General features: G+C 49.1%; 1 protein-coding gene across 1 annotated transcript in view; it reads left to right on the top strand.

Annotated features, from left to right (window-relative positions):
- The window catches only part of COTL1 (coactosin like F-actin binding protein 1), a 44,382-nt gene that overhangs the window by 10,427 nt on the left and 7,766 nt on the right, over window positions 1-26,189 (top strand). Inside the window, exon 3 of the mRNA XM_004014943.4 lies at window positions 14,962-15,119. Within this exon, the coding sequence (XP_004014992.1) occupies window positions 14,962-15,119 (158 nt within the window). The remainder of the gene's footprint in view (window positions 1-14,961; window positions 15,120-26,189) is intronic.

The following is a 26,189-nucleotide window of genomic DNA, read 5'->3' as shown; positions in this document are numbered from 1 at the left end:
GTTCTCTGCTGTGCTGTCAGCACCTGGAACAACACCTGATCTCCCCAAGTGTGTGTTGAATAGATGAGTGAACACGGTCCCCTGAGATGTGTGAGAGCTGAGCTCACCCCTGGACAGTCCACCGTGCCCTCTGCCAATGTAACAGCCCAGTGGCCTGTATGGAGAGTCTTTAGGTGCTGAGGCTCTGAAACCCTTGTTCCCCTCTGGCCTCTGGCCCACATTCCTGCCCTGGAGCCCCTAGGTGTTTTCCTCTCCAACTGAATTTGATGGCCTTAGCTTTTCAGATTCTGCTCATGGCCTCAGCAGGGCCAAGTCCCCAGAGGCTTGTGTGTAAGGCAGGGCTGTTAACCTTAGCATTTTCTGTTTTGTTTCATCAGTGCATTTGAAATTAACTTGCCTGACATCCTGTTTTAGTTCTGGGCTTAATTTCCGGTCACCTGTCTCATTTTTCTTCATGCACTTATTCTTTTTTTTTTTTTTTTTAATCATTTGTGCATTTCTGTAACTGTCCTTGCCAATCACAAATTATCATAATCCTTAAAAATAATGACTAACACTGGGCTTTTGTTGTGTCAGAAATTGTGCTGAGGTTATTGTATCAGTTTCCTACGGCTGCTGAAACAAATGACCACAGACTCAGTGGTTTAAAACAACATAATTTCTCGTCTTAGATTCTGGAGGGCAGAAGTCCAAAATCAACCTCACTGAACTAGCATAAAGGTGTGGGCAGGACTGTATTCTTTCCAGAGGTTTGAAAGGAGAATCTGTTTCTTTGCCTTTTTTGGCTTCTACAGGTTCTGCATCCCTTGGCTTGTGGCCCCTTCCTCCATCTTCAAGGCCAGCAGTATCTGGATGAGTCCTTCTTATGAAGTCATCTCTTTGATTCTTCTGCTTTCCTCACTTTCATATTTGAGGACCCTTGTGATGACATTGGGCCTACTCTAGTCATCCAGGACGATCTCCCCATGCTGAGACCCTCAATTTAATCACACCTGTAAAGTCCTCTTTGCCATGTCCAGTCACAGAGTCACATGTTCTGGAAATTAAAGTATGGACATCTTTGAGGGCCACTGTCTTGCCAGCCAGAGTCATTTAATCCTCACTTTATTTCGTGACACCATGGCCCCATGTGGTACCAGGGTCCTATTGTCATTCCCATTTCACAGACAGGAAAACTGAGGCTCAGAGCTGAGAAAGCACCTACCCTGGGTTGCGTGGGGATGGAACCGTGTTCCTTACCCAGTGTCTGCCCTCCTGGCCACCACTCCTGACACCCTGCTGCTTCCCAACACGTGGAGCTGAAATTCTTTTGAAACAAGGAGGGAAGACCATGGGCGAGCTTTTTTCTTTTTTCCCCTTCTCCTTCCTCCCCCAGTTTTGTTGAGAAATAATTGGCGTGCACCACTGTATGAGCTTAAGGGGTACAGCATGATGGTTTGGTTTCCATGTATCATGAAATGATGACCTCAATAGGCTTAGTTAACATTCATCCTCTGATATAGATACAATAAAAAGAACAGAAAAAATATTACTTTTCTCCTTGTAATAAGAACTCTTAGGAGCTATTCTCTGAACAGTTTTCCACAAGCTCTTTTTCTGAAAGCCAAGGGGCAGACCGGAGGCCTGTGCCTCTGGCTGGAGGCACATTTCTAACAATACACAGCTCAGAGGTAATTTTTCTGCCTTTGTTCAAGTGGAAAACCTGTGATGGTCTCTGGGGAGCAACACTGCTTAATCAAACGCCTCCATTTTTCCTAGGAAAGATTTCTGACTCTGTTGCTTTTGACTGAAAGGATGGCCCTTGGAGGTCATCTGATCTGACCTGGAAGTAGTTTTCTTCCCTTTTTTGGGCTATAATTCTACCCTGACTCTAGAATGGAGTGTATTGTTTAGGATTTGAAAATAAAGGAAGCTGCTGGCCAGGGGCCCCTCTGGGTCACATGCTGGGGCTTCTGGGGAGGAGGGAAAAGAGTCAGACTTTGTGCAGCCCCTGTGAGCCCCCTGCCTAGTCAAGGAGGGCCTGTGTTCACTCTGGTGAGCTCTTGTAGCCCTGAACTGGAATGCCACTTGCACTGTTTTTTAAATTTTATTTATTTATTTACTTTTGGCTGTGCTGGGTCTTGGTTGCTGCAGCTACATGCAGGCTTTCTCTAGTTGTGGCGAGGACGGGCTACTCTCTAGCTGGGGTGTGAAGGCTTTTCATTGTGATGGCTTCTCTTGTTGGGAAGCATGGGCTCCAGGTGCGTGGGCTTCAGTAGTTACAGCCTGTGGGCTCCATCGCTGTGGCACACGGGCTTAGCTGCTCTGTGGTATGTGGGATCTTCCCGAGCCAAAGATTGAACCCATGCCCACTGCATTGGCAGGTGAATTCTTATCTATTCTTATCTGGACCATCAGGGAAGCACATTAAAAAAATATATAGTGAATATATATATTGAATATATATATAAATATATTGAAATATAGTTGATTTACATCACTTGCTCTGTTCTTGATTTGGCAAAATCTAACTGCTATGTTGTTTGATTTGGGGAAAGTAACTTTTCTTCTTTGGCACTTTGTTACACTCATTATCCAACAAATGTATATTGAGGACCTACTATGTGCCAGGGACTCGGGACACTAGGAAAGTTGAGCGATCCAGATCACAGAGCTTACATTCACAGAAAATGCAAGGGAAGCTAATAAACAATCTAGCAAATGTGATCATTTCAGAATGAGATGAGTGCTAAGAAAATGAAATGAAGCAATGGGCCAGAGACACATTGTGGGGAGGCCGCTGTTAGCCAGGGTCGTCAGGGGAGGCCTGAAATGGAGGGGACATGAAAGCAAGACCTGAATGAAAAGGAACTGAGCATGCGGGTACCTGGGTGAGGAGTGACCTCAGCAAAAGGGGAGGGCCTCAGACCATGCATCCTGTAATGGTCCAGCTTCCAGGATATGTAAAGAACTCATACAACTCAACAAGACCGGTAACGCAAGTGGAAAGTGGGCAAGGGATCTGAATGGACATTTCTCCAAAGGAGACATACACATGGCCAGTTACACATGCAGAGATGCTCAGCATCAGTAGTCGTTAGGGGAATGGAACTCAAACCACAGTGAGATGTGACTTCACACACACTAGGGGGCTGTGATAACAGGTGTTGTAAGGTGTCGCGAGTCAGAACCTTCGTGCATCGCTGAGGGGAAAGAGAGCTGGTGCAGGCACCGTGGGAAACAGTTTGGCAGTTCCTGAAAGGCTAGGCCTAGCTCTTTCACGCCTTAGTATCTACCCGAGAGAGATGAAAACACACAGAAACTTGTGCATGAGCGTTCACAGCAGCATGATTCACAGTTGCCCCAAAGTGGAAACCACGCAATGTTCATCAACTGATGAAGGGATACACAAAGTGTGGTCCATCTGTTAGTGGAATATTAATCACCCACAAAAAGGAATGGAGTACTGATTCATGAGACAACATGCTGCTGCTGCTGCTAAGTCGCTTCAGTGGTGTCGGACTCTGTGCGACCCCAGAGACGGCAGCCCACCAGGCTCTGCCGTCCCTGGGATTCTCCAGGCAAGAACACTGGAGTGGGTTGCCATTTCCTTCTCCAGTGCATGAAAGTGAAAAGTGAAAGTGAAGTCACTCAGTCATGTCCGACTCCACGACCCCACGGACTGCAGCCTACCAGGCTCCTCCATCCATGGGATTTTCCAGGCAAGAGTACTGGAGTGGGGTGCCATTGCCTTCTCCCAGACAACATGGGTGAACCTTGAAAACATATTGCTGAGTGCAACATAATGCTGAGAAGTCAGATGTGAAAGGTCGCATGTCGTGGGATTCCATTTATTTCAAGTTTCCAGAGCAAGCAAGTCCATGGAGATATAAAGCAGGTTTAGTGGTTGCCAGTAGTGAGCATGAGGGACAAAGTGTGGCTATTCATGGGCACCAGGTCTCCTTTTGGGGTGATGAAAATGTTCTAAAATAGACAATGGTGATGGTTGCACAACCTCATGGATATACTAAAAACCAGTGAATTTTACACTTAAAAGGGGTGACTTTTATGGTTTGTAAACCTCTCAGTTTTAAAAAGTAAAGAAGAAAAGGGGTGGGAGGAGGGCAGAAATCCAGCAGGTGATGGCCTCGCAGTGTACAGGGAATGGGGTCAGAGGTGGGGCTCAGGGCCATGGCCACGGCTCTGATTTTGCCTGAACAGCGTGCATTTTATTCCCACAACTTTTGTCCACGACCTTGTGGAATTTCGCCTTTGGCCTTCCTGTGGTTCATTACCAGGTTGGCATCTCTGGTTCTGCCATTTTCCTCTTCATGTCAGACTCGCCTTTCCCCAGGGCGGCTGTGCGGGTCCGTGTGCTCCAGATGCACTCAGCCCCGCCATGTGCTTGCGCGTGAACTCGGTCTCGCGCGTGAACTCGCTCTCGCGCGTGAACTTGCTCTCGCACGCTCTCGTTTCCCGCCTCCTCTGTGCGCTCCGCCATTGCCGTCCACATCCTTATCGTCACCCTGTACCATTTTTAGTGCCTCTGGCTCTGTGCCAGGTTCAGTTCTGCGCTTTCCTTTCCGCAATTCAGATGAGGATTGATGACGAGACCCGGCACCAGTCCCCACGGCTGGGTTTTCATCTTCTAGTCCAGTGCCTGGCACCGAGCTGGTGTCCAGGGGGGTATTACATTGCTGGCAACCTTTCCTCAGAAGTGGGTCCTTAAAATGGGAAAGTCTGTCTTGGATATTCTTGTGGGTTAGTAGCTATGTGAATTAATAAAAGAGTGGGATGAGTCAGCTGTAAATGTGTGGGTGAACTTGAGGGCTGCAAGTGTCAACAGCCACAGGGGGGCGAAACCCACTTGTGTGTTTGTCCCCACCACGCAGGGGGCTCTGAGACAGGGACTGAGAAGCTACCCCTCCCACCCCCAGCTTAGAACATGGAGGATCAGAGAGGGGATGCCATGGGTCCCTGGTCACACAGCAGAGAGAGGCAGAGCCAGGGCTTGAACCCTGGCCTCCTGGCTCTCTGAGCTGCTGAGGGCTGGTGTCTGCTTTGTTCTTGTGGGGCACCGTGCTTGGTGATGCGAGCAGGGAAGGGAGAGAAGAAGCCCCACGTGATGCAGGCATTGCTAATCCTAGCAACACTGTGGTGTTGGGCTGCCCTTCCCATGCACTTTTATTTACAGGGCACCTTTGTCCAGATCAGTCAATTGCTACCTGATTCTCATCTGATTATTTCTGCTGGTCTCTTCATTAGAAGGCACACCTTTAAAATCCAGGGAGGGGATTGGTTTTATTCTTACAGGACAGAATCTCCCACTGAAGTGACTCAGCTGAGGACTGGGGACTGAAATGCTTCTAAGCTCCTAAGATAGATGGGCAGAGGCTCCTCATTTACTCAAGAAATGTTTATTGAGTGTGGGCAGTGTGTCAGGTACCATTCTGGGTCCTAGAGATGTCCTCCTAGGGGACAAAATGCTTGTCCTCCTCGTATAGGGATGAGCAGACTTGAGGAGCCCTAAGGGATGTCATTCTGAGCCATTCAACACTTGTTTTACACCCAGTAATAATAAGCCAATTATATGCCCCTCTAGCCTGTGGCAAGTCACAAAGAGAGCGGCTGGTAGAGGAAGGCGTTTTGAACTTGCCCACTGAAGCTGGTGCTCTTGTCTTTGGAGTTCTGTTAGAATTTAGCCCTTAAGTTGTTAACATAGACCACTTCTTCGTCTTTATCCTGTTAGCTTGATGAATTCTAGGTCGTCCTTTAAGACCGAGATCAAACATCACGGCCTCTGTGAAGCCTGCCCTGATCACTGGCCCCCAGGCAGAGTTAATTTCTTCATTTCTTTGATGTTCCCCTCTGCCCTGTGATGCCTTGCGGTCATGGTGCTAACTTCACTGTATTCACATGCTTAGTTTTTATTTTTTTTGCCCTGCTAGATTGTGTATTCTTGAAGGGTTCGGATAGTATCTTATTCAGCAGTCTTTGAACCACACATTGTCAACAAGTGTTTGTCAAACGACTAACAGCAACGGAAGAAACAGAAAAACTATAAGAGAACGCAGAGCATGTACCCCAGGGCAGTTAGTGCTCAGGCAATCAGGCACTGAATCCTTCAGTGTCTCCAGAGTGTCTCCTTGTCAACGAGGCCATCGTGTACTCATAGCCTTCAGAAACTGGTTGCAACCACTGGTTCTCTAAGTCAGGAGATGCAGTTGGGTGTAGCACACTGACTTCCATTTAAGGAAGTAAAAGTAATCACTAAAAAAAAAAAAGTTCTGGTGCTTTGTCACTGGGGGAAAACCTTCGGCTGTCCTGATCGGTTCAGTCTCCAGATCGGGTCCTTCCCTGAGGGTTCTACTGAAGTAATCATCTTTCTTTTCCTCTGGCTATCCTGTACTGCATTTTCTTGTGTTCTGTGTCAGACTAGGAAAGCGGGGTCATTCATTTCACAAAAATCCAGTGGGAAAGGAGTCATTTGAGATATCTTCTGCCTTGAGGAAGGGTGGGACAACGAGTCAGTGTGCATGGGCTGTGAGAGCTCATATGCAAGGGCTGTGTACACATCCATGGAGCCCTTGTCCTCTGTGTCAGAGAGGGGCCGTTTCCCCTGCTTCCAGGTCCTCGTCTGTGGCCGCCTGGGCTCCCCTGTCAGCAGCCCACTGGAAATGATGCAGCTGTGGCTTCTGTCCAGCTGTCCCTCCACCCCAGGCAGCAGGATGTTTGAATTCTTTCCTGTTTCCTTTCATGCCCACTCTGGGGAGCTTGCTTGGTGGAAGCTGACAGCTCAGCTTTTTTGGTGTGTGGGTTGTTTTCTTCCTTACTGAACCTTGTTTGCATAACTTCTTAGGGAGTCTATATAAGGTAAGGGCAGCTTCAGCCCGACTCTGGGGCAATTTCCTGCTGTCTCCTTCCCCCTTTCTTTTGTCTTGCTCTGAACTTCAGTGTTGGGTGGAAATTATGAGATGGTTACTTCTCTCTCTTTTTTCTTTCTGTTGACCGGTAGATGTTTTGTTGGGTGCCTGCTCTGTGCTTGGCACTGGAGATGTGACATGAATTGGACAGGTATGGAAGCAGCTAAAAATATCAAAGGACGTGCCCCCAACCTTTTGCTTAGGTTCCATAGAGAGTTTACTAGGCTATTTTGGTGGTGAGGCAGTTTTGTTTTTTGCTTGTTTGTATTTCTAGTTATTCTACACCTCATATGTGCTTTGTGTATAATGAAAAAAAAATTGCTCAAAACATTTGCAGAAGTGTGAGAGCGTCACACTGCTTGGCTCGTGGCAGCATCTCAGTCTCCTTTAGGTTTTGTCTTCTGGCCAGTGCCAGCTGTGGGAAGAGGCAGAGGGGAAGACAGGTCTTTTGGGGAGGAAGATGAGGGCCCTGGACCCATGTGGATCCTATGTCAGGGTCGCCATGGCGAGAATATTGAGTGTGACGAGGCAGACTCTGCCCCTCAGTGATTCCGAACCTTAGGAGATTTCCAGTGTGGCTGGGAGGTGTGGAGGAGGGCAGGGAGTCCTCGAGAGCTTGGTGGGGATTGTGTGTCATTCATAGATTTGGGGATGATTTTTAGAGCAGCTCATCCCTGAGGCCTTGGTGATTCCAGAGACACCTGACCTCCCTTTTCTCTTCACTCTTCCCATGCCCTCTGTGGTCACGTCTCTCTCTTTGTATCATTCTATGTCCTTCATACCCCCTTGCAGGATCGAGGAGGGAGACAGAGGAGGGAGGGGGAGGAAGGGGCTGCAGAGGAGGGAGCACCAAGTGACCACTGCTGGCGTTTCTGAGCACAGTTCTGCCAGGCAGCGTCCCCAGAACTTTACATGCAGTGACTTTATGCTGCAGATCAATGTACTTAATATGGGACGACGAGAAGCCTTGAAAAGAGGAACAGGACTTTGAACCAAGTGGGCCCTGTGTGGGGTCTCTAGGTCCTGGGGGTCCTTAGGGCTGTGGGATTGGCTGGTGCAGGAGATGTTTCACACTGATAACCCATCCTTGACCTGTGATGAGGCTACATAGACCAATGAAAGGGTCAAGTTCTTTTGAGAGGGGACTTCTGTTAACACCCTATAAGGACCATCTCTTCATGGACAAGACTCTTCCTGGGTGGGAAGGGGAGAGTGTCCACAGCCCTGAATTGAGGCCACCACAGTGAGGGCCCAGAGGCATTGCCCAGAGGGCATTGACAGTCCTCAGGGATGGGGGTCCCGACCTTGTTTTGTCATTGGTTGATGGCTCCCCTGAGATGGGGCTCTATGTGGTTTTGTGATGCATTTGGGAATCCTTGTTAGTGATGGCTTATGTCAGTAGACACGCAGAGGTCACTGAAAAGCTCTGTTACTAGTGCCGTGATTCAGCAGCCCTTTTTCTAGAGACCACTCTTCTTTGTCTCGGGCTGTGGGGTTCGAGGGGAGGGAGAGTCTCTGGGGGACAGTCCCGGTGGTCTTTGATGGTGAGATGCTCAAGGAACCATGCCTCGAATTCTATAAATTACAACATTGAGAAGACAGACCATACAGGAAGCTCCTTTGTATGATCACTTCCTTAAAATGAAAGGGTGTGGGTGGGGAGGATGGCGGTGGGGCTGAACCCTGGGCATTTCAGCTTTTCCTCCCACAAGACCCTTGTCTCACCCTCTTTCCCAGCCAGGGGAGAGCAGGTCCTCCGAGTTGAAAACCCCATCTTCCAGTCTCCTCACCTCATCCTCTAGGTCAGTGGTTCTCAGGCTATGGAGGCATAAGAATCTCCCCCAGGGTCTCCTTGAAACTCACTTCTGTTTAAAAATGGCCCCATTCCTAGAGTTTCAGAATTCAAGTCTAACGAGTTCCTGGGAAATGATGTTACTGCTGGTCCGAGGAACATACTTTGACAGCTGCTGCTCTAGATGGAACCAGGGGAAAGAGATGTCTGGTTTCTTGTCACTTCACCTCTCTGAGCCTCAGTTTCTCTATCTGTGAAGTAGGATTGTGGGCAGTGCTGACCAGACGGAAAGGCTGGGATGAGAAAATGTGCAGTCACACATAAATGCTTAGGATGGCACCTGCCGCACAGCAAGTGCTCAGTGAACGGCTTCTGTTATCTTCAGGACCCTCGTTGGTCTTATCTGTGCCCCCTAATGCTTGGCACTGTGCTTGGCATACAGTAGGCCCTCAAGAAATCTTCATGAGACGAGCGGTTCCATGACCATGTGCCTAGGAGGGCCCCTACTTTGAGACCCAGCAGAGTGAACGTTAATTGGTGGAGGCAGAAAGCCAGCTCAGAGGCTGGGAGGTAAGGAGGCTATCCCCTAGGATTTGGCAGTGGAGGCCACTGTGGACCTCATTTCACCAGACAGGTGGGGAGAGAAATAGAGTCACCAGCCCCATCAGCCAAGCCTTTCACGCTCTTTCTTTTTCATTTAACCCTCAATATGCCTTATGAGATATATGTGACCCATTTTGCAAATGAGGAAATTGAGGCTTAGAGGCATTCAGGAATCTGGTCTTATCACGGAGCTGGGACGGAATGGGGATGAGTTTCCAGTGGATTCCAAAACTTGGACTCAACCTGATGCTGTAGACCAGAATGTTGAAACTGAATGGTTCAGGGGGCAAGCAGGTGTAGACAGCTGTTCCGGGACCTCTCTCAGAGGGGGCTCAGGGTGTGTCCTCTGATGTGAATTCAGGGCCTGGGTCCCCCCATTGGGGTTATCCAGAGCTGCACCTCGACTCCTCTACCCCTTCAACCCCAGACTGGAAAGATGTGCCACTGAATCCCCCCAGTGCCACCCCAGGGGTGGCAGTAACCTCAGGACCAATCTTCTAGCCAAGTTTGCTGGCCTAGTGTGTAGGCGCCATCACATCATTCACACTCATGCATGAGCATGCACACACACACAGACGGGCGCACCCAGACACGCTTCATATACATGTATGTGATGAGGTCAAGCTCTCCCTTCCAGGTGATACACCCATGCGCACATCCGTGTTTGATCTGCCCAGTTTGTTCAGAGGAGGGAAGTTAGTGACTAAATGAGAACTTCCTCCTGCGTTGACTAGCTGGAGGTCAGATGGGCTGAGAACCTCCTTCAGGAGGCATGGGGGCTGGAGGTCTGTGTGGGCAGCTGTGCAGAGGTCGCCCAGACCAACAGGTTTTTCAGGTCAGACTTTCCGCTGACTTTTCAGTGTCATGCCACATCCCGAGCAGCGGACATTTGTAAGCAAAATGTGACCCTCGGATTTTCAAAAATGTCAGCAATCTTCTCAGCCAGACCATTGTCAGATAAGCACCAAACAGCCATCCAGGAAAGTGGTCTCTCCTGCTGTGATAATTTAAATGACATTGGCCTGCAGTCCTGGAAGATCTTACGGCTGGCCGTGTCCTCGGGGGTGGGGGTAAGGCGTCTGTCCTGTGACAGGTCCTAGGCTGGTACTTGGGACACACGATTTGTAACTTTCTCAGTGGCTTTGGCCAGGGACGGAGCAGCTGGGATCCAAGTGTGGTCACGGGATCCCAAACATCCAGACTGACCAATGAGGTAAAGGGAAATAGAGTGGTTGCTGTGGAAACAGGCTGCAAGTTCTTTTGCTGGTGTTGTCTTGGCATTAGCAAGTCAGGAGGCATCAGATGTGTGGTCCGCCTCCCCTTCAAGTCAACGCTGCAATTTAATTAAACACTTTGGAACTGCTTCTCCTGTTCCTCCAGCAACACTACTCAGAAGAGCGTGCTGGCTTCCCAAACTCAGCCTCCAGTGCCAGGAAATACCGGGGAACGAAAGGGCTCCTGTACCAGCCGTGCGTGGCTGTGTGAGTTTCAGTTCCTCGGCCCCACCAGCCCTATTTCCTGTGCTCACACCTCAGCCACAGCTCCACTCCAGGGAGAAGGTTCTATCGGGTCGGGCCAGACAGGTTTCACAGCATCCCATTTTATCCTCATGGCTGATGTAGAAGAGAGGTATAAAATCACCTAATTTGGAAACATCCCAAAAGTCCATCAGTGGGTGCATGGATGAATAGAACAGAATGTGGTCCATCCATACAATGGAGTATTATTCAGCCATAAAAGGAATGAAGTACCAGAATTCCCTGGTGGTGCAGTGGATAGGAATCTGCCTGTCAATGCAGGGGAGTTCAATCCCTGGTCTGGGAAGATCCCACATGCTGTGGACTGACATGCCGTGTGCCACAGCTGCAGAGCCAGAGCTCTAGAACCTGTGAGCTGCAACTGCTGAAGCCGGCAAGCCCTGGAGTCAGCACACTGCAACTGCTGAATTCTGTGCACCTAGAATCTGCTCCACAACAGGCGAACCCACCGTGATGAGAAACCTGCACACCACAATAAAGAGTAGCTCCTGCTTGCCGTTACTGGAGAAAGCCCTTGCAAAGCCATGAAGACCCAGTGAAGCCAATAAATAAATAAAACCTTCAAGCTATTAAAAAAAAAAAGGAATGAAGTGCCGATCATGCTGCCACATGGATGAACTTTGCCAACATGCTGAGCTGAAAGAAGGCAGACACAGAGACCACATAGTGTATAGGGTTCCTTCCATCTGTGAAATGTCCAGAGAAGGCAAATCCAGGGACAGAAAGCAGCTGAGTGGTTGCTTAGGACTGGGGGGACGGGGGAAGGGTGAGGAGTGATGGCTGGTGGGTAGGGGGTTCTTTTGGGGGGCGATGCAGATGTTCTGGAATTAGACTGTGGTGATGATGGCACCATATTGCGTACGTCCTAAGTGCCACTAACTTGTATGCTTTAAAATAGTTAAAATGGTGAATTTTTTGTGGTGTGACGTTTACTTCCATAAAAGAAAAAATGGGGAGGACCAAAAAAATCACCTCATTTTTCAGATGAGGCCAACTGAGGCTCAGATGTTTGGGGATTAAGTCAGGTTCCTCAGGGAGTTAGAGATGGCGCTCATGTTGTCTCCGGTTCCCAGACTTCTCCTTCCTCATTTCTCACAACCAGTTGGGGCCCCAGTTGTTGTTTGGTTGCTAAGTCATATCTGACTCTTTGCGACCCCATGGAATGCAGCACGCCAGGCTTCCCTGTCTTTCACTATCTCCCTGAGTTTGCTCAAACTCATGTCCATCAAGTCAGTGATACCATCCAAGCATCACATCATCTGTCACCCTGTTCTCCTCTTGCCCTCAGTTTTTCCCAGCATCAGGGTCTTTTCCAGTGAGTCAGCTCTTTGCATCAGGTGGCAAAGTATTGGAGCTTCAGCTTCCGCATCAGTCCTTCCAATGAATATTCAAGGTTGATTTCCTTTAGGATTGACTGGTTTGATCTCCTTGCTGTCCAAGGGACTCTCAAGAGTCTTCTCCAGCATCACAGTTTGAAAGTGTCAATTCTACAGCTCTCAGCCTTCCTTATGGTCCAGCTTTCACATGCATACATGTGAGACATATATCGGTCACTAAGCTTGTTAATTTGGCCCATGAAGGGTCCCTGAGACCCATCTCTCTTCTCTGTCCTCACCGCTTTGTCACCCACCGACCCCTGTGGTCAGGTCCTGGGATGGGCTCCCACCAGCCTCCCATGGCCAGATGGGGAGGGGCAGTTCCCTAAAGGAGGAGAGCTGGGCAGACACACCTGAGACACACCTTGGCTCCAGGCTGGCTTGTCCTTGGTGCATTACCTTGGGCATGTCACACGACCTCCTGGCTTCATCTCCCAAACGGTGGTTTGGATGTAGATGATGGTGACCATGATGCCCCCCGTGGCCCACCTCCCCGCATCCTGATGAAGACCTGGTGAATACTAACCCACAAACTGAAGGGTGCTGTGTCCGTGTGAATGGCGATTATGATCTGTTTCCTCTAAGAAAAGCCTGGATATAGAGTTTGAATCTGGAGTCCATGCCCTGTCAAGCGCTGTGTCTTAGCTTCCCCGGGTCAGATTGTTCCCTGCTAGACTGGCTGGCTTGTTGTCTAGGATGAACTTGGGCTTTGAGGTACTAACCAGCCAGGGTGGACTGTCTCCATCACACCCAGAGGCTGGTGGTCTTGGTGGCTCAGACAGTAAAGCATCTGACTACAATGCAGGAGACCCGGGTTTAGTCCCTGTGTTGGGAAGATCTCCTGGAAAAGGAAATGGCAACCTACTCCAGTATTTTTGCCTAGAAAATCCCATGGATGAAGGAACCTGGTAGGCTTACAATCCATGGGGTTGCAAAGAGTCGGACATGACTGAGCAACTTCACTTTCACTTTATACTTTGTGTGGGATTCCACATGGAGGCACCTGGAATGATTCTAGGATCAAGACGCCTTGGTTTTTGTTTGTTTACTTATTTATTGGCTGCGCTGGGTCTTTTTTTCTGCTTGAGGGCTTTCTCTAGTTTGAGAGCGGGGGCCACTCTTTAGTTGCAGTGCTCCGGCTTCTCACTGCGGTGGCTTCTCTTGTTGGAGAGCACAGGCTCTAGGCCACGAGGGCTTCAGTAATTGCGGCACAGGGGCTCCAGAGTGCAGGCTCGGTAGTTGTGGTGAAGAGGCTTAGTTGCATCTTGGCATGTGGAGTCTTCCCAGAGCAGGATCAAACCTGTGTCCCCTGCATTGGCAGGTGGATTCTTAACCACTGGACCACCAGGGAAGCCCAGGATGCCTTGGTTTTAAGAAAGTAAAGTCGTGAAACCTCAAAGCATGATCCTTTGACTAACAGCATCGGTATGCCCTCGGAGCTAGTTAGGAATGCAGACCCCAGGGTCCTGTCCTAGACGTGCCGAATTGGAATCTGCGTTTAAGCGAGATGTCAGGTGATTCAGATGCACACAGTGCTTGGGAAACGTAGCTCCACGAGTCACTGGGTCCCCGAGAAATCCTAAAGCCAGCAAGAAAAAGCCGTTTGAGAGCATGACCTGAGTCAAGGGCCAGGTACAGGATGATTAACCCCAAACCAGCAGCACCGACTCGATGGACACGAGTTAGTGATGGACTGGGAAGCCTGGCGTGCAGCAGTCCATGGGGTCGCAAAGAGTCAGACATGACTGAGCGACTGAACTGACTGAGCAGCAACCTGCATCCCGGCCATCACCAGGGAGGGGCTGAATCGAGACTTCATTGATAACTGCAGTTGACATGTGAACTGTTTAGGGATTAATCTGAGTAAGGATATGTGATGCCCTCAACTAAAAGGGCTGGATTTTGGTGCAAAACTGAAAGGGGTCCTGATTAAACGGGGACACAAAGTATGTCTGGAGATTGGTGCTCACCTGGCTGCGTCTGGGGGTGGTCCGTTCCCCAGGGAACACTGGGTAACCGCTGGAGACGTTGTTGGTGGTCATCCTGGGCTGAGGGGTGTGATACTGGCATGGAGGGGGCAGAGGCCAGGGTTGCTGCCCAGTCCTCCAATGCACGAGACGACCCCACCAGGAAGACCCACCCAGCCCCAAATGACCGGAGTGCTGAGGTAGAGACACATATGCGTGCACACACACACACACACACACACCCCAAGTAACAAGCACAACACACCTAGTGGAAAAATGCTCAGAATTCTTTATTGGCCTGTCTGGCCACAATCTAAGAATGCCCAGGGAGCCCCAAGCTGAATTCCAGGCCAGAAGCAGGGCCACTGTCTTTGTTCCCTGCCCTCTGACCCCAACTTGGTTCCTGTCTCTCTACTGTGTGGCTTTCCTGTTCCAAATAGGGCCTCAAAGATTTGGGATAAAACAGTTGACAACCTTTTGCTCCCTGAATCAGATTCAGAATTTGAGGCATGACTATCAGAGGGGAGGGCAGGGTGGTGGGTGTGGCAGCCAGAGAGGCCTGGGCTCCCTCTGGCTGTGCAGCCTCGGGAGCATCCTGGGGCCCTTCTGCACCTCCACCTTCCGTCTGTGAAGTGGGCATTTCCGCCTGCAGCACTGTTGTTGGGATCCAAGGAGGGAACGGTGGCTCCTTCTGTGTCACTCTGGGTGCCCTTAAGATGCCTGGAGGGTGTGGATCTGGGTGTTCTAACCGAGCCCCATGCCCTCCTTTTGCTGTTGGTGCAGATGACGTCCGATTGTTTGCCTTCGTGCGTTTCACCACCGGGGATGCGATGAGCAAGAGGTCCAAGTTCGCCCTCATCACATGGATCGGCGAGAACGTCAGTGGGCTGCAGCGCGCTAAGACCGGCACCGACAAGACCCTGGTGAAGGAGGTGGTGCAGGTAACCATCTTTGTGTTCTCTTAGGGTCTGGGGGGTGGGGGTCACATTCCGCAAAGCGTCACCATCCAGTAGGGACACAAGGGGCAGGCTTGGCTCCTTGGTCCGTGACTTTGAACGTGGCGTGCTAAGTCCTTGGACCACTAGCGACACTGGTGAGAGATACCCCATTTGTGACCCTGACCATCGAATACTAAAGACGTGGTGGCTGGTGTCTACCTTTCCGGGTCGGGCAGGCAGCTCATGGAGAAGGAGGCTGGAGGAATGACAAAAATGGCGCCACTTCCTGTGGGTGACGGAGGGCTTCCGGCGTGGCCGTGAGGACGCAAAGGGAGAGTTCACGAGTGCCCGCTGAATGGTGTCTAGCACGCAGTAGGAGCGCAGTGACACTTGGTGAATGAATAAATGTCAATCACATGGGCACCAGCAGGGGTTTAAAGATGACTTTGATGACCCTAGAATGACAAAGGCTGCATCAGTGCATCAGCAATGGCAAAGATCCCTAGACTGAGTAGCTGGGCGCTGGTGGTAGCTGATTTACTCCTGCGTCCCTGTTAGACTAGAGGAAGAGGGGAAAATAGTGTACCCTTGGTTTTGTCCCTGGAGTTCTAGACAGCTCTACCTGTAGAGCTTCCCATTTTAAAGTTTTTTATTTTTGCATTTTGGACATAACAAAAATTGACACTATTGGAAATTTCCAGAGCAGGTCATTTGAAGCTAGGGCATGGGGTCATGCTGAGAAAAAAAAAAATCCAAATTCTATGGCTTCCTTGGTGGCTTAGTGGTAAGGAATCTGCCTGCCAGTGTAGGAGACGTGAATGCAATCCCTGGGCCGGGAAGATCTCACATGTTGTGGAGCAACTAAGCCTGTGCACGGAAACTGTTGCGCCTGGGCTCTAGAGCCGGGGGGCCACGACTACCGAAGCCTGTGCGTCCCAGAGCCCGCGCTCCTCAACAAGAGAAGCCCTCGCACCCCAACTAGAGAGTAACCCTGGCTCCCCGCAGCTAGAGAAGAGCCCCCGCAGCAGTGAAGACCCAGCACGGCCTGAAGGAGCAAGTCAAAAAATCATGGAAAAAATCCAAATTCCAGAAGGATAGACTGGGGCAAGGGGGTGGAGGGGAGAGGGTTTTCGACCCACCTAAGGGATCTCCATCTTGCAGAAGGATTTCCCAAAACCCATGATAGGGGGTGGATGGCTAACTGGTACAGGGCTTCCTTAGAGGGGATGAAAATATTCTAAACTGTTCTAAAACCTGTGGTATTGGTTGCTCATATCTGAGAATATACAAAAAGCCATTGCATCCTAAAAAATAAGAAACGCACACACAAAAAAATCTGCCGAGTGCAGTGTGGTGTCCTGGACTAGATCCAGGACAGACTGGTGAAACCTAGAAAAACTGGTGAAATCGGAATGAAGTCTGGGGTTTAGTTAGTAGTCATGTTCCAGTGTTGGCTTCCTGGCTGTGATAAACATACCACGGTAACTTAAGACGTTCACAGTTGTCAAAATGGCCGTGGGGAACGTGGGAACTCTTGGTGCTGTCTCTTGCAACTTTCCTCTAAATCCACAACTATCCCCAAATAAAACTTCTGTTAAAAAAGTAATAATAGGAGAGAACTCCTATCATTCCATTATTACGGCCGATTTTTCCTTCTCTCCTCCCAGTCCTGTGGGTGAGCACACTCCCCTCTGCATTGCTACAGTCACAGCCTATGAATCACACCTAATCAGCTTCTTTTTCCTAACATAACGTAATTACATAAATTATGTGTCTGTAGAGTCTTTGTAATGAACGTTTTTCTGGCTGCCGACCGTCCGGTTTCACAAGTGTACTGTGATGGATTGAAAATCCCCTTGGTGTTGGCCTCTTGAGTTGCTTCCCATTTTTATTGTTATACATAATACGTTCCAACCAACATTTTAATACGTGCAGCTCCTTGCTGCCCTACACTGAATCGTTTCTTTAGTGCGCCGTTTCAGGAGGGGAAGTGTTCCAGAGTTAACAGGGGTGAGAATCCCTTTAAAAAGGAATAGGCTAGGACTTTCCTGGTGGCCCAGTGGTTAAGACTCTTCACTTCCAATGCAGGGGGCACAGGTTCAATTCCTGGCCAGAGAACTAAGTTCCCACATGTGCTGGTGTGGCCAAAAGTAAATAAAATGAAAATTTAAAATATTCGAGCCAAAAATTAAAAAATACCTATATATTGCACATTAAAAAAAAAAAAAAGGTATAGGCTGTCAAATTACCTCCTAAAGGGCTAGCACCGTGCCTGGGATGTGGTAAACGTTCCATAAATGTCATTCACTTCCTAGCCTAGTCAGCATTACCAGCAAATACTGCAGCTGGCACCCTGTCCAGCCCTGGCACCCTTTCTTTGGGCAGCCACCTACTCAACCCCTCGGGCTGTTTTTCTCCTGGACAGTTGGAGGCTTCAATGGTTAACCAGCTTTCAAGGGTCTCCTTTGTGGCAACAGAATGGAAAATGCAGAAGAATGCATGTCCATGATCAGAGGTCTCCCGTTGGACTCCACCATCCACGCTTAGCCCTCTCATCAGTCAGCCCGGCGTGGCTGGAAGAACAGCACAGACTGGGAGAGGGTGTTTGCTGGGGCGCGTCCAGTGGGGGTGGTCTTTGAATCTTGCAGAACCCCTGTTTTCTTTCCATTTTTAAGACTGTGGTAAAATGGAATAACATAAGATGTTAGCCCTTTTAGTGTGCCGTTCAGTGGTGTGACATACATTTAGTGTTGGGCGGTCACTGCCATTGTCCAAAAATTCCAGAGCTTTTTAAATCACCCCCAAAGGAAACTCTGTCCCTAGTAGCAGTCTGCAGAGTTCCTGTTACATCTAAAACTCTTCTCAGTTTGGTGAAATGGGTAGAGAGTGGTTTGGGGAAATGTGATTCTTTGGTGGAAAGACTTCAGTCGGGAGTACTGGTTATAATTCATTTGTTTGTAAACTCTAACATATTGCAGCAAAATGGGAATTGCTTGGCTCTCTGAACTAGGAAATGCAGGGGTTGCCAGCTTACGATGTGGCTTGATCTGGAGCTGAAGCTGTAGCTTCTTTTCTTTTCTCTTTTCTCTTTCCTCTTTGTGTGGCCCCAGGTGGCTTCTGTGCAGCAGAAATGGTCCAGGCCTGGTGGCTGTTCTGGGTCTTGATCCCAGGGGAAGAGAGAGTCCTCCTCCCTTAGTGTCAATCATTCCCTTAAAGTGATCCAGTTGGCCCAGCTGAGGCCACATGCATGTCCTGTGGGGCCGGGAGGTGTGGAGCCTCATGACTGACAGCTCCGAACTGATTCCAGTTGTTAAAAGAAAAGGACGCTGGTATATGAAGAGCATAGCGGATGCTTGCTTGATCTTGAACTGCAGGTGCAGTGTGATATTTTGACCATTACCTTTTGCATTTCCCACCTCTTCATTTAAAAAGGTTTATTGGGAATTCCCTGGTGGTCCAGTGGCTAAGACTCTGAGCTCCCAGTGCAGGGGGCCCGGGTTCGATCCCTGGTCAGGGAGCTAGATCCCACATGCTGCAACTAAGACCCAGAGCAGCCAAATAAATAAATAAAAATTAAAAAAAAAATGTTTAAAAAGGTTTATTACCTGAAGCTGTTACAAGACCTCACATTTATACTACAGTTGTAAATACAGCCATTTATGTTACAGAGGGTCGATTTTACTGGTGTAATGGTATCTTCCAACAGTCATTAAAATCATGCTGATGCTGGCAGGTCAGTTTTCCCCTCTGCTTAGTGGGGACTCAGAGCAGGTGTTCTTCAAGGGGTCTCCAGATGGCCCTTCTGGATTCCTTGTCTTGGGGACAGGATCACATCCCCAGCTGCCTTTTACCACCATTTTCATGTGAAGAGTAAATGGATTTTTAATTTAAGATTTAATTTAAGCCTTTTTTTGGTAATAATAAAAATATTCCACATCCTTATGCTTTGTATGAAATGTTCAGTTCAGTTCAGTCGCTCAGTAGTGTCCGACTCTTTGAGACCCCATGGACTGCAGCCCACCAGGCTCCTCTGTCCATGGGATTCTCCAGGCAAGAATGTTGGAGTAGGTTGCCGTTTCCTTCTCCAGAGGATCTTCCTGACACAGGGATCGAACCTGTATCTCCTGCATTGGCGGGTGAATTCTTCACCACTGCACACCAGGGAAGCCCATAAATGAATGTGGAGCCACTGAAATCGAGAAGCATGGGTCTTTATGCCACCTGCCTGCTCATGGGCAAGTCTCTCTCCCTTCCTGGGCCTCAGTTTCCTCATTTAAAGATAAGTTGGATTGGGACTGCCCTGGCAGTTGACTTTGCCTTGCAGTGCAGAAGGTGTTGGTTCGGTCCTTGATTGGAGAGCTAAGATCCCACATGCCTCCTGGCCAAAACACCAAAACAAAACACAGAAACAATCTTGTAACAAATTCAATAAAGACTTTAAAAATGGTCCACATCAAAAAATTTTTTTTCTTTAAAAAAAAAAAAAGAATTGGATGAGTTGACCTGCTGTGTCCTGTTCTGTTTGTATATATTCTGAAATTGTTTCATCTGTTTAGGGGGTGCTTTGTTTATCACAGTGTATTACTTTTAAAGGAACCTTTTACTTTGTCAGTAGAAGAGACAGTGCAGTGCTGTGGTCTGGGGGTGTAGCCTTTGGAGCCAGATGGAGTGAGCTCAGGTTTCAGGCCTGCCATTCAGTGTGCAGCCCCGGGCAAGTTGCTCTCCTCTGGGCCTGATGTCTGAAGCAGGGCTGGTATAGAATCTGCCTCCTGGGGTTGTTGTGGGGATTGAATGAGCGACTATCAGGAATCGCAATTAGAACAGTGTCTGGTAGCATCCTGGGAGTGTAGTTGCGATTACTTCCAGCTTTCCCGGTTCGACACCACTGTGATACACAGCTTTCTGGTTGCCCTGGGGGCTGACAGGTCCACATGCTGAGTCCCTAACCTGGGACATGACTCTTGATTTTGAACCATCATGCCTAACTATCTTACAAATGGCTTGGACCAAAGTCACATCCGTCAGCAACACAGGAAGGTTCCAGCCTCACTCACCGTTGCTGGTGCTGACTTCAAAACAATCCAAACCTCACCTGGGGCCTGTGCCTGGGTTCATCAGCTAGGAGAGTAACCCTAAGTGTAGCCCTGAGCAATAAGACTTGTATCAAGCCATGGCTAACAAGCAGCCGGCCCGGGGCTGGAGCCCCAAGGAGTCGAAAGTCAGGAGGTTTAATGGCGGGTCCCTAGTCTGTGTTCAGAGCCAGGCTGGCCTCTGAGGCTGCTGGAGAACAGGACGAGGCCAGCAAGGCTGGGGGCAGCAGCAGGGTGCCAGACTGGGCGATGATGACACCCAGACTTGGGCCTGGAATGTGCTGAGTGGACAGGGTGCGTGACTGCCTTGTCACAGCCGTCGTCTGCTGCACAGAAATGCCTGGCTGGTGCCTGCGACACAGCACCCAGCCCATTGTCCCGGCGCCGCTGCGGGGTGAGAGGGACAATGCAGCGGCCCCGCCAGAGACCAGCCCGCGCCGGGCCAGGCTGTCTCGATTTAGAAACAGACTCGGTCGATGGAGCATTGTGCTGGCCTTGCAGAAGCTCTGTCCTCACGTGGTCCTTTTATCTTTTTTTGTTTTTGAACATCATATGAATGCTCACGGAACCAATTACCCGCAGGTACATCTCAGCTTGCAGCTTTGGGGAGAGAACAGCAGGGAGTATTTCCTCTAAGGGGAAGTGGAGGTGGGAAGGACGGGCCTGTCAGTGACAGCATGGAGCCATCAGTGTAATGTGTATCCTGAAGGCTTCTGAACCCCAGGAGCAGGGGCAGTTTACGTGCTGGACCCGTCCACCCACAGGGCCAGGACCAGATGTCCTAACTCTCTTACAGGGGGGTCATGTTTATGTACAAGTGTGGTAGTTATGTTAATAACAAGAGTTTTACTGTGCCCTTGCCTTATGCCTGGCACTTTGAAGGACTTTCCACATATTGAAATTATTTCTTCTTCACTAGGCCAGTTCTGCCATCATCTGCATTTTATAAATGAGGAGTCTGAGGACCGGGGAAAGTTGGGGAATTTGCTCAAGGTCCCCTGTGCTTACTGACTGGCCAGGGACCCCGACTCCGTCACTTCAGCCCACTGCACATCTCCCAAAGTCTTCTAGCACCAGGAAGAATGTTCTGAGGCCAACATACCTTTTGGAAACTACTTTTATAGGCTCGCATGACACATGAAAGGCTCTGAGAAAATCTGCAGGAAACAAACATCTTACATTTATTTTTAAAAATACTGACCTGGTTCTCAATCTTCCTTGATGTTAGAACTTTTTTTTTTTTTTTGAAACTGGAAACTGAACATCATTTCACAGTGTTTCTTTATTTTTTAAATACTGCTGTGTCAAATGGAAGAGATCATGGGCCTAATGGGAGTGAGATCCAAGTTGATATTCCAGCTTTACTAACCTTTCGCCCTAGTGAAAGTGAAAGTCACTCAGTTGTGTCCGACTCTTTGTGATCCCATGGACTATAACAGTCCACGGAATTCTCTAGGCCAGAATACTGGAGTGGGTAGCCTTTCCCTTCTCCAGGGGATCTTCCCAACACAGGGATTGAACCCAGGTTTCCTGCATTGCAGGCGGATTCTTTACCACCTAAGCCACAAGGGAAGCCCCTTCCTCCTAGGACCTCGGGCAAGTAACTTTATCTCTAGAAGCTGTTCTCACTTAAAGAGAATGTAGATTCTCACAGAGCTGTTGGAAGGATGAAAGGAAAAACAAAGGGAAAGTTTTCTCCTTTTAGTGACTGATGAACTCCTGTTCCTCCTTCACAACCCTGATTTTTTATCCCATTCTCCTACCAGCCTCAATCAAAATTAATTGCTCCTGTGTTTGTACTGTAGCTCAAATTCCTTGAATTATAATTAAGTGGCCCTAGAAAGTAATCTCGAGGGCAGGGACCATGGCTGCTTTATTTGCATTTCTCATGCCTAGAAAAGTACTAAAACATGGTAAAATGTGAAGAAATAGATCTGTTCACGTAGGCTCTAGTCTGTGCCTTATTCTTATTCTAGGACAAAAGCTAGTAAATGTTCAACAACTGCTCTGAAATTAAGCTGTGGAAGCCATTTGCACTCAGGGAGGGGCTTGAGGGTGGCTTGGGATTTCCACAGGCTCCTCTTTTGTTTCAGGGCAAAGCAGAGGTGAGAGCTGTTTGGATCAGCAGGGAGAACCCCTGTACCTCGGTGTCGGGAGATTTATGGGGTTGCTGCCCCCGCTTGCAGAGCATCAGTGCTGTGCCCCAGCTTAGATGCCTCATCCCTCTTTGAAAGGGCTGTTTTTATGGGGAGCTTTATGCTTCTTCAAGCCTGTGGTTTGGCCGTTTATTCTTCTCAGAACCAGAAAGGGCTTTTTGTGCTCATGTGTTTCACCTGGGCCTGGACTCAGACAAGGGCGCTTTCCGGTGATCGAATCCTGTATTGGAAACATAGGGACTTGCCGGGTGGTTCAGTGGCTAAGACTCCATGTTGCCAATGCAAGGGGCGTGGGTTTGATCCTTGGTTGGGAAACTAGATCCTATGTGCCACAACCAAGATCTGGCACAACCGTATATATATATACGGTTTTATATATATATATATATATAAAACACACAGATAGACACACACACACACACACACACACTAAAGTCCCAAGCTGCCTGTGAATGGTCGTGCCGGGATCCTGTGTGGAGGGGCAGGTGCCGTTATGTGTCCAACGTACAGATGAGGAAACTGAGGCTTGGAGGGGTGCCGCCTCGAGCCAAGGATGAGTGTCAAGACAGAAGCCAGATGATGGGGCTCAGAGGCCATTTTAGTCCTGGGGAGGGCAGTGGGGAACGTGGTTCTATGCTCTTGCTACCAAGAGGTTAAAAGCTCATGGGAGAAAGAGGAAGATGCCCACACCCTGAGCCTGGCATGTAAATGCACGTCGCTTTCACAAGTTGAGAGCTCTGCCAGCTCTCAACGGGTTTAGTGATGGGCTGGGTGCCCGTCACTGAAACCCTAGATGGGTCCCAGCCCTGGGCCAGCCGGCCTTGGCATGGTGCCTGCCTGCCGCCACTCCCCACCCCTGCAGTGGTCGGCCTCCTGGTGTCCACACAGTGGTTCCTGACACTCGCAGCAGACGGTTTCTACGGACTGGGGACATCAGACTAGAGCCGTGCAGGTCTCTACTGAAGGAGCCCAAGCGCTGAGTCCAGATAGGTCCCCAAGTGTGCCCCGCACACCCAGTGCTGCTGTTGAGACGGCTGCCTGTGCCCTCGGCCGCTGAGCCTTTCAGACCTTTGCTCCCTCAGTCTCTTGCCTTGCGGGACCACCCCTACCTCTGCCCTTCTCTTGTCGTAGCTTATCCCCGGCACCCTGCCTTTTGAGAGTCCCTCCTAGAACAAGCTCCAGGCTCTCTGTTCTTTCCCCTATGATGGTTTATCCCCAGGCGGTGAAAAAAATGGTTAGGACAAAATGAAGGACTTCCCTGGTGGCTCAGACGGTAAAGCCTCTGTCTGCAATGCGGGAGACCCGGGTTTGATCCCTGGGTCGGGAAGATCCCCTGGAGAAGGAAATGGCAACCCACTCCAGGACTCTTGCCTGGAAAATCCCATGGATGGAGGAGTGTGGTAGGCTACAGTCCAGGGGGTCGCAAAGAGTTGGACACGACTGAGCGACTTCACTTTGCTTCACTTCAAGTGATGGTTAGTCACACAGCTAAGTCTGCTAATTCCCCTGGAGCCCTGGGTGGGTGATATGTGTTATTACAAAGCATTGCAGAGGTGCAGGGTGTGTCCTTTCACGTAACATTTCATAGATGCTTTCGGTTTTTGTAATTTTAATGGCTGAATACTATTCTGTTCAGTGGACGTGGGATTGTGTGCGTGTGTGTGTGTGGTTTTCATCCTCCTGATGAAGACCTTGGTGTGGAATTAGACGTGGGTTTGGGCCTCAGCCCCACCCCATATGTGTGTGGCCTTGTGCCAGCTGTGTCACTTCCCTGAGCTTCAGCTTCCTCTGAAAATTGGGGATGATAATATCTAACTCATAGAACTGTAAAAATTAAATACTGTGTATCCTAAGTGCCTGCCGTGTAGGAACTGTTCAGTGTAGGTGCTATTTACTTATTCACTCAACTTTTGTTGAAAAGTAGAAGCAGTCTGGTATTTACTGACAGTGAACATCTGTGAGTATACACGTTGTCATTTTTTAAAGATTCTGTTGAATTTTTTCCTTTGGGAAGAATTCCCAAAAGTGAGTATTGCTGAGGAGCAAGAAATACTAACCGCTTTTTATGGTTGAGCAATATTCCGTTGCATGTATGCTCCACAGCTTCTTTATGCATGCGTCTGTTAATGGGCATTTATGTTGTTCCCATGTCCTGGCTATTGTGTAAATGGTGCTGCAATGAGCATTGGGGTACAGTGGTCATTTTGAACTATGGTTTTCTCAAGCAGTTATACTCCAAGTTAAAAGAAGAAAGACATGTTAGCCACAGCTTCAACCAGGCAGAAATTGAAGTCCTACACTGGGTTAATATTTCTTGTCAGTTGATTGATAGCAGAGGCTATTTGGAGGTGTGGATTAAGAAGGATTCTGAGGTTAAGTCTGGACTCAGTGGGAAAAGTGCCATGACTGATTTGTGATGTCTGCCGTGGGTACCAGAGGAGAGAGCGGAGCTTGTTCCTCCCTTCTTTTTATGTATATGTATTTATTTAGCTGGCTGTGGCAGCTCTTACTTGCACTTGGGGTCTTGTTGTATCATGCAGACCTTCCATTGCAGTGCTTGGGTTTAGTTGCCCCGGGGATTGAACTCATGTCCCCTGCACTGAACCACCAGGGAAGCCCCCAGTTCCCACATTCTTACCATCCTTGATCTAGATGGAGCCTTGTCAGAAATCAGGCAAAGTGGAGTCGGGGCTCTTGTAAATATCCACGGTCAGTGTTGGACCTTGAGCCCACTCGGAATGCCACCGCATGCTCCTCTCTCGTCCTTTGTCCCCTCCTGAAATAGGGTCGTGTCATTCCTGACCTGTGACAATGATGCAGGTGCCTTCGTTCCCAAATTCTGTCAATCACTGGACCATACCCTTTCAACCAACTTGTTTTTCCCTTGTCTATGATGGCTCATGCCAGTTACAGGAACCTTTTCTCTTTTAGTAAATATACCCCACTAGAAGGACTTTTAAAACCTTGGTCTCTGAGACTCTGTAGAATAGTTGTAGGAGGGAAGATGTAGGGGGCCCAGGAGGAGTTGGCAGGTTTGAAGCTGTGCATTTTCATCTGGCCCATGTTCCTTGGAAGGGTGCCTTTTCTCTTAGCAAGATGCGGGCTGCTGGGGACCAATTGCTTTTCTTCAGCACGCCAGGGTCTTTGGTTTATAATTAATCTTCGCCCACTTGGGGAAAAGATACATTATTGTGGCCAGCATGTGTCCCATCCACCCTTTGCCCCATCTCACTGCCTACACACACTGCCCCACCTCACACAGGTGGCAGGGGAGGTTCCATCCCCCCCATTTTTGCAAGAGTTTGGGATGGGCCTGAAGCCAGCACACAACCTTCTTTCTGAAAGTCATGCTCAAATCCCAGAGTTGACATTTCTGTGTTGGTTTCTCTCACTGCTCCTTGGATTCTGGTGTCCAAGGTGGAACTTTGTCCCATGGGCTCTGGAGGCTCAGGTGCAAATCCGAGGATGGCTGGTGGGGAAAGAGACAGCAGACCCACCATCCAGACCGCTTCTTTCATGGAGATGGAGACCAGGGCCTAGAGCCATTGAATGCTTCCTGCAGGGCCTTTTAGAGCCCTCCTGGTTCTTTTTCTCTGCTCTGAGACTGTCAGAGGGACCTGTTGGTATCAGATTTTGACTGCCCAGGGCCTCAGAGAGTGTCTGGCATATAGTAGATGTTCAGTAGGCAGGTGTTAATTGGAAGAATGATTTGTATTAACTCTCATTATCTTAGGATATGATGAAGGTCACCTCTCCTCCCTGGCGCCGCCTTGTAGAAATGGGCATTGCTGGCATCACAGACTGAACTCATTTTTTCTCCCCAGACT

Source organism: Ovis aries, chromosome 14 (genome assembly GCF_016772045.2).
Source record: "Ovis aries strain OAR_USU_Benz2616 breed Rambouillet chromosome 14, ARS-UI_Ramb_v3.0, whole genome shotgun sequence".
Lineage (NCBI taxonomy): Eukaryota > Metazoa > Chordata > Mammalia > Artiodactyla > Bovidae > Ovis > Ovis aries.
Note: the sequence above shows the minus strand (reverse complement) of the source record. Positions and strands in the feature narration are given on the sequence as shown.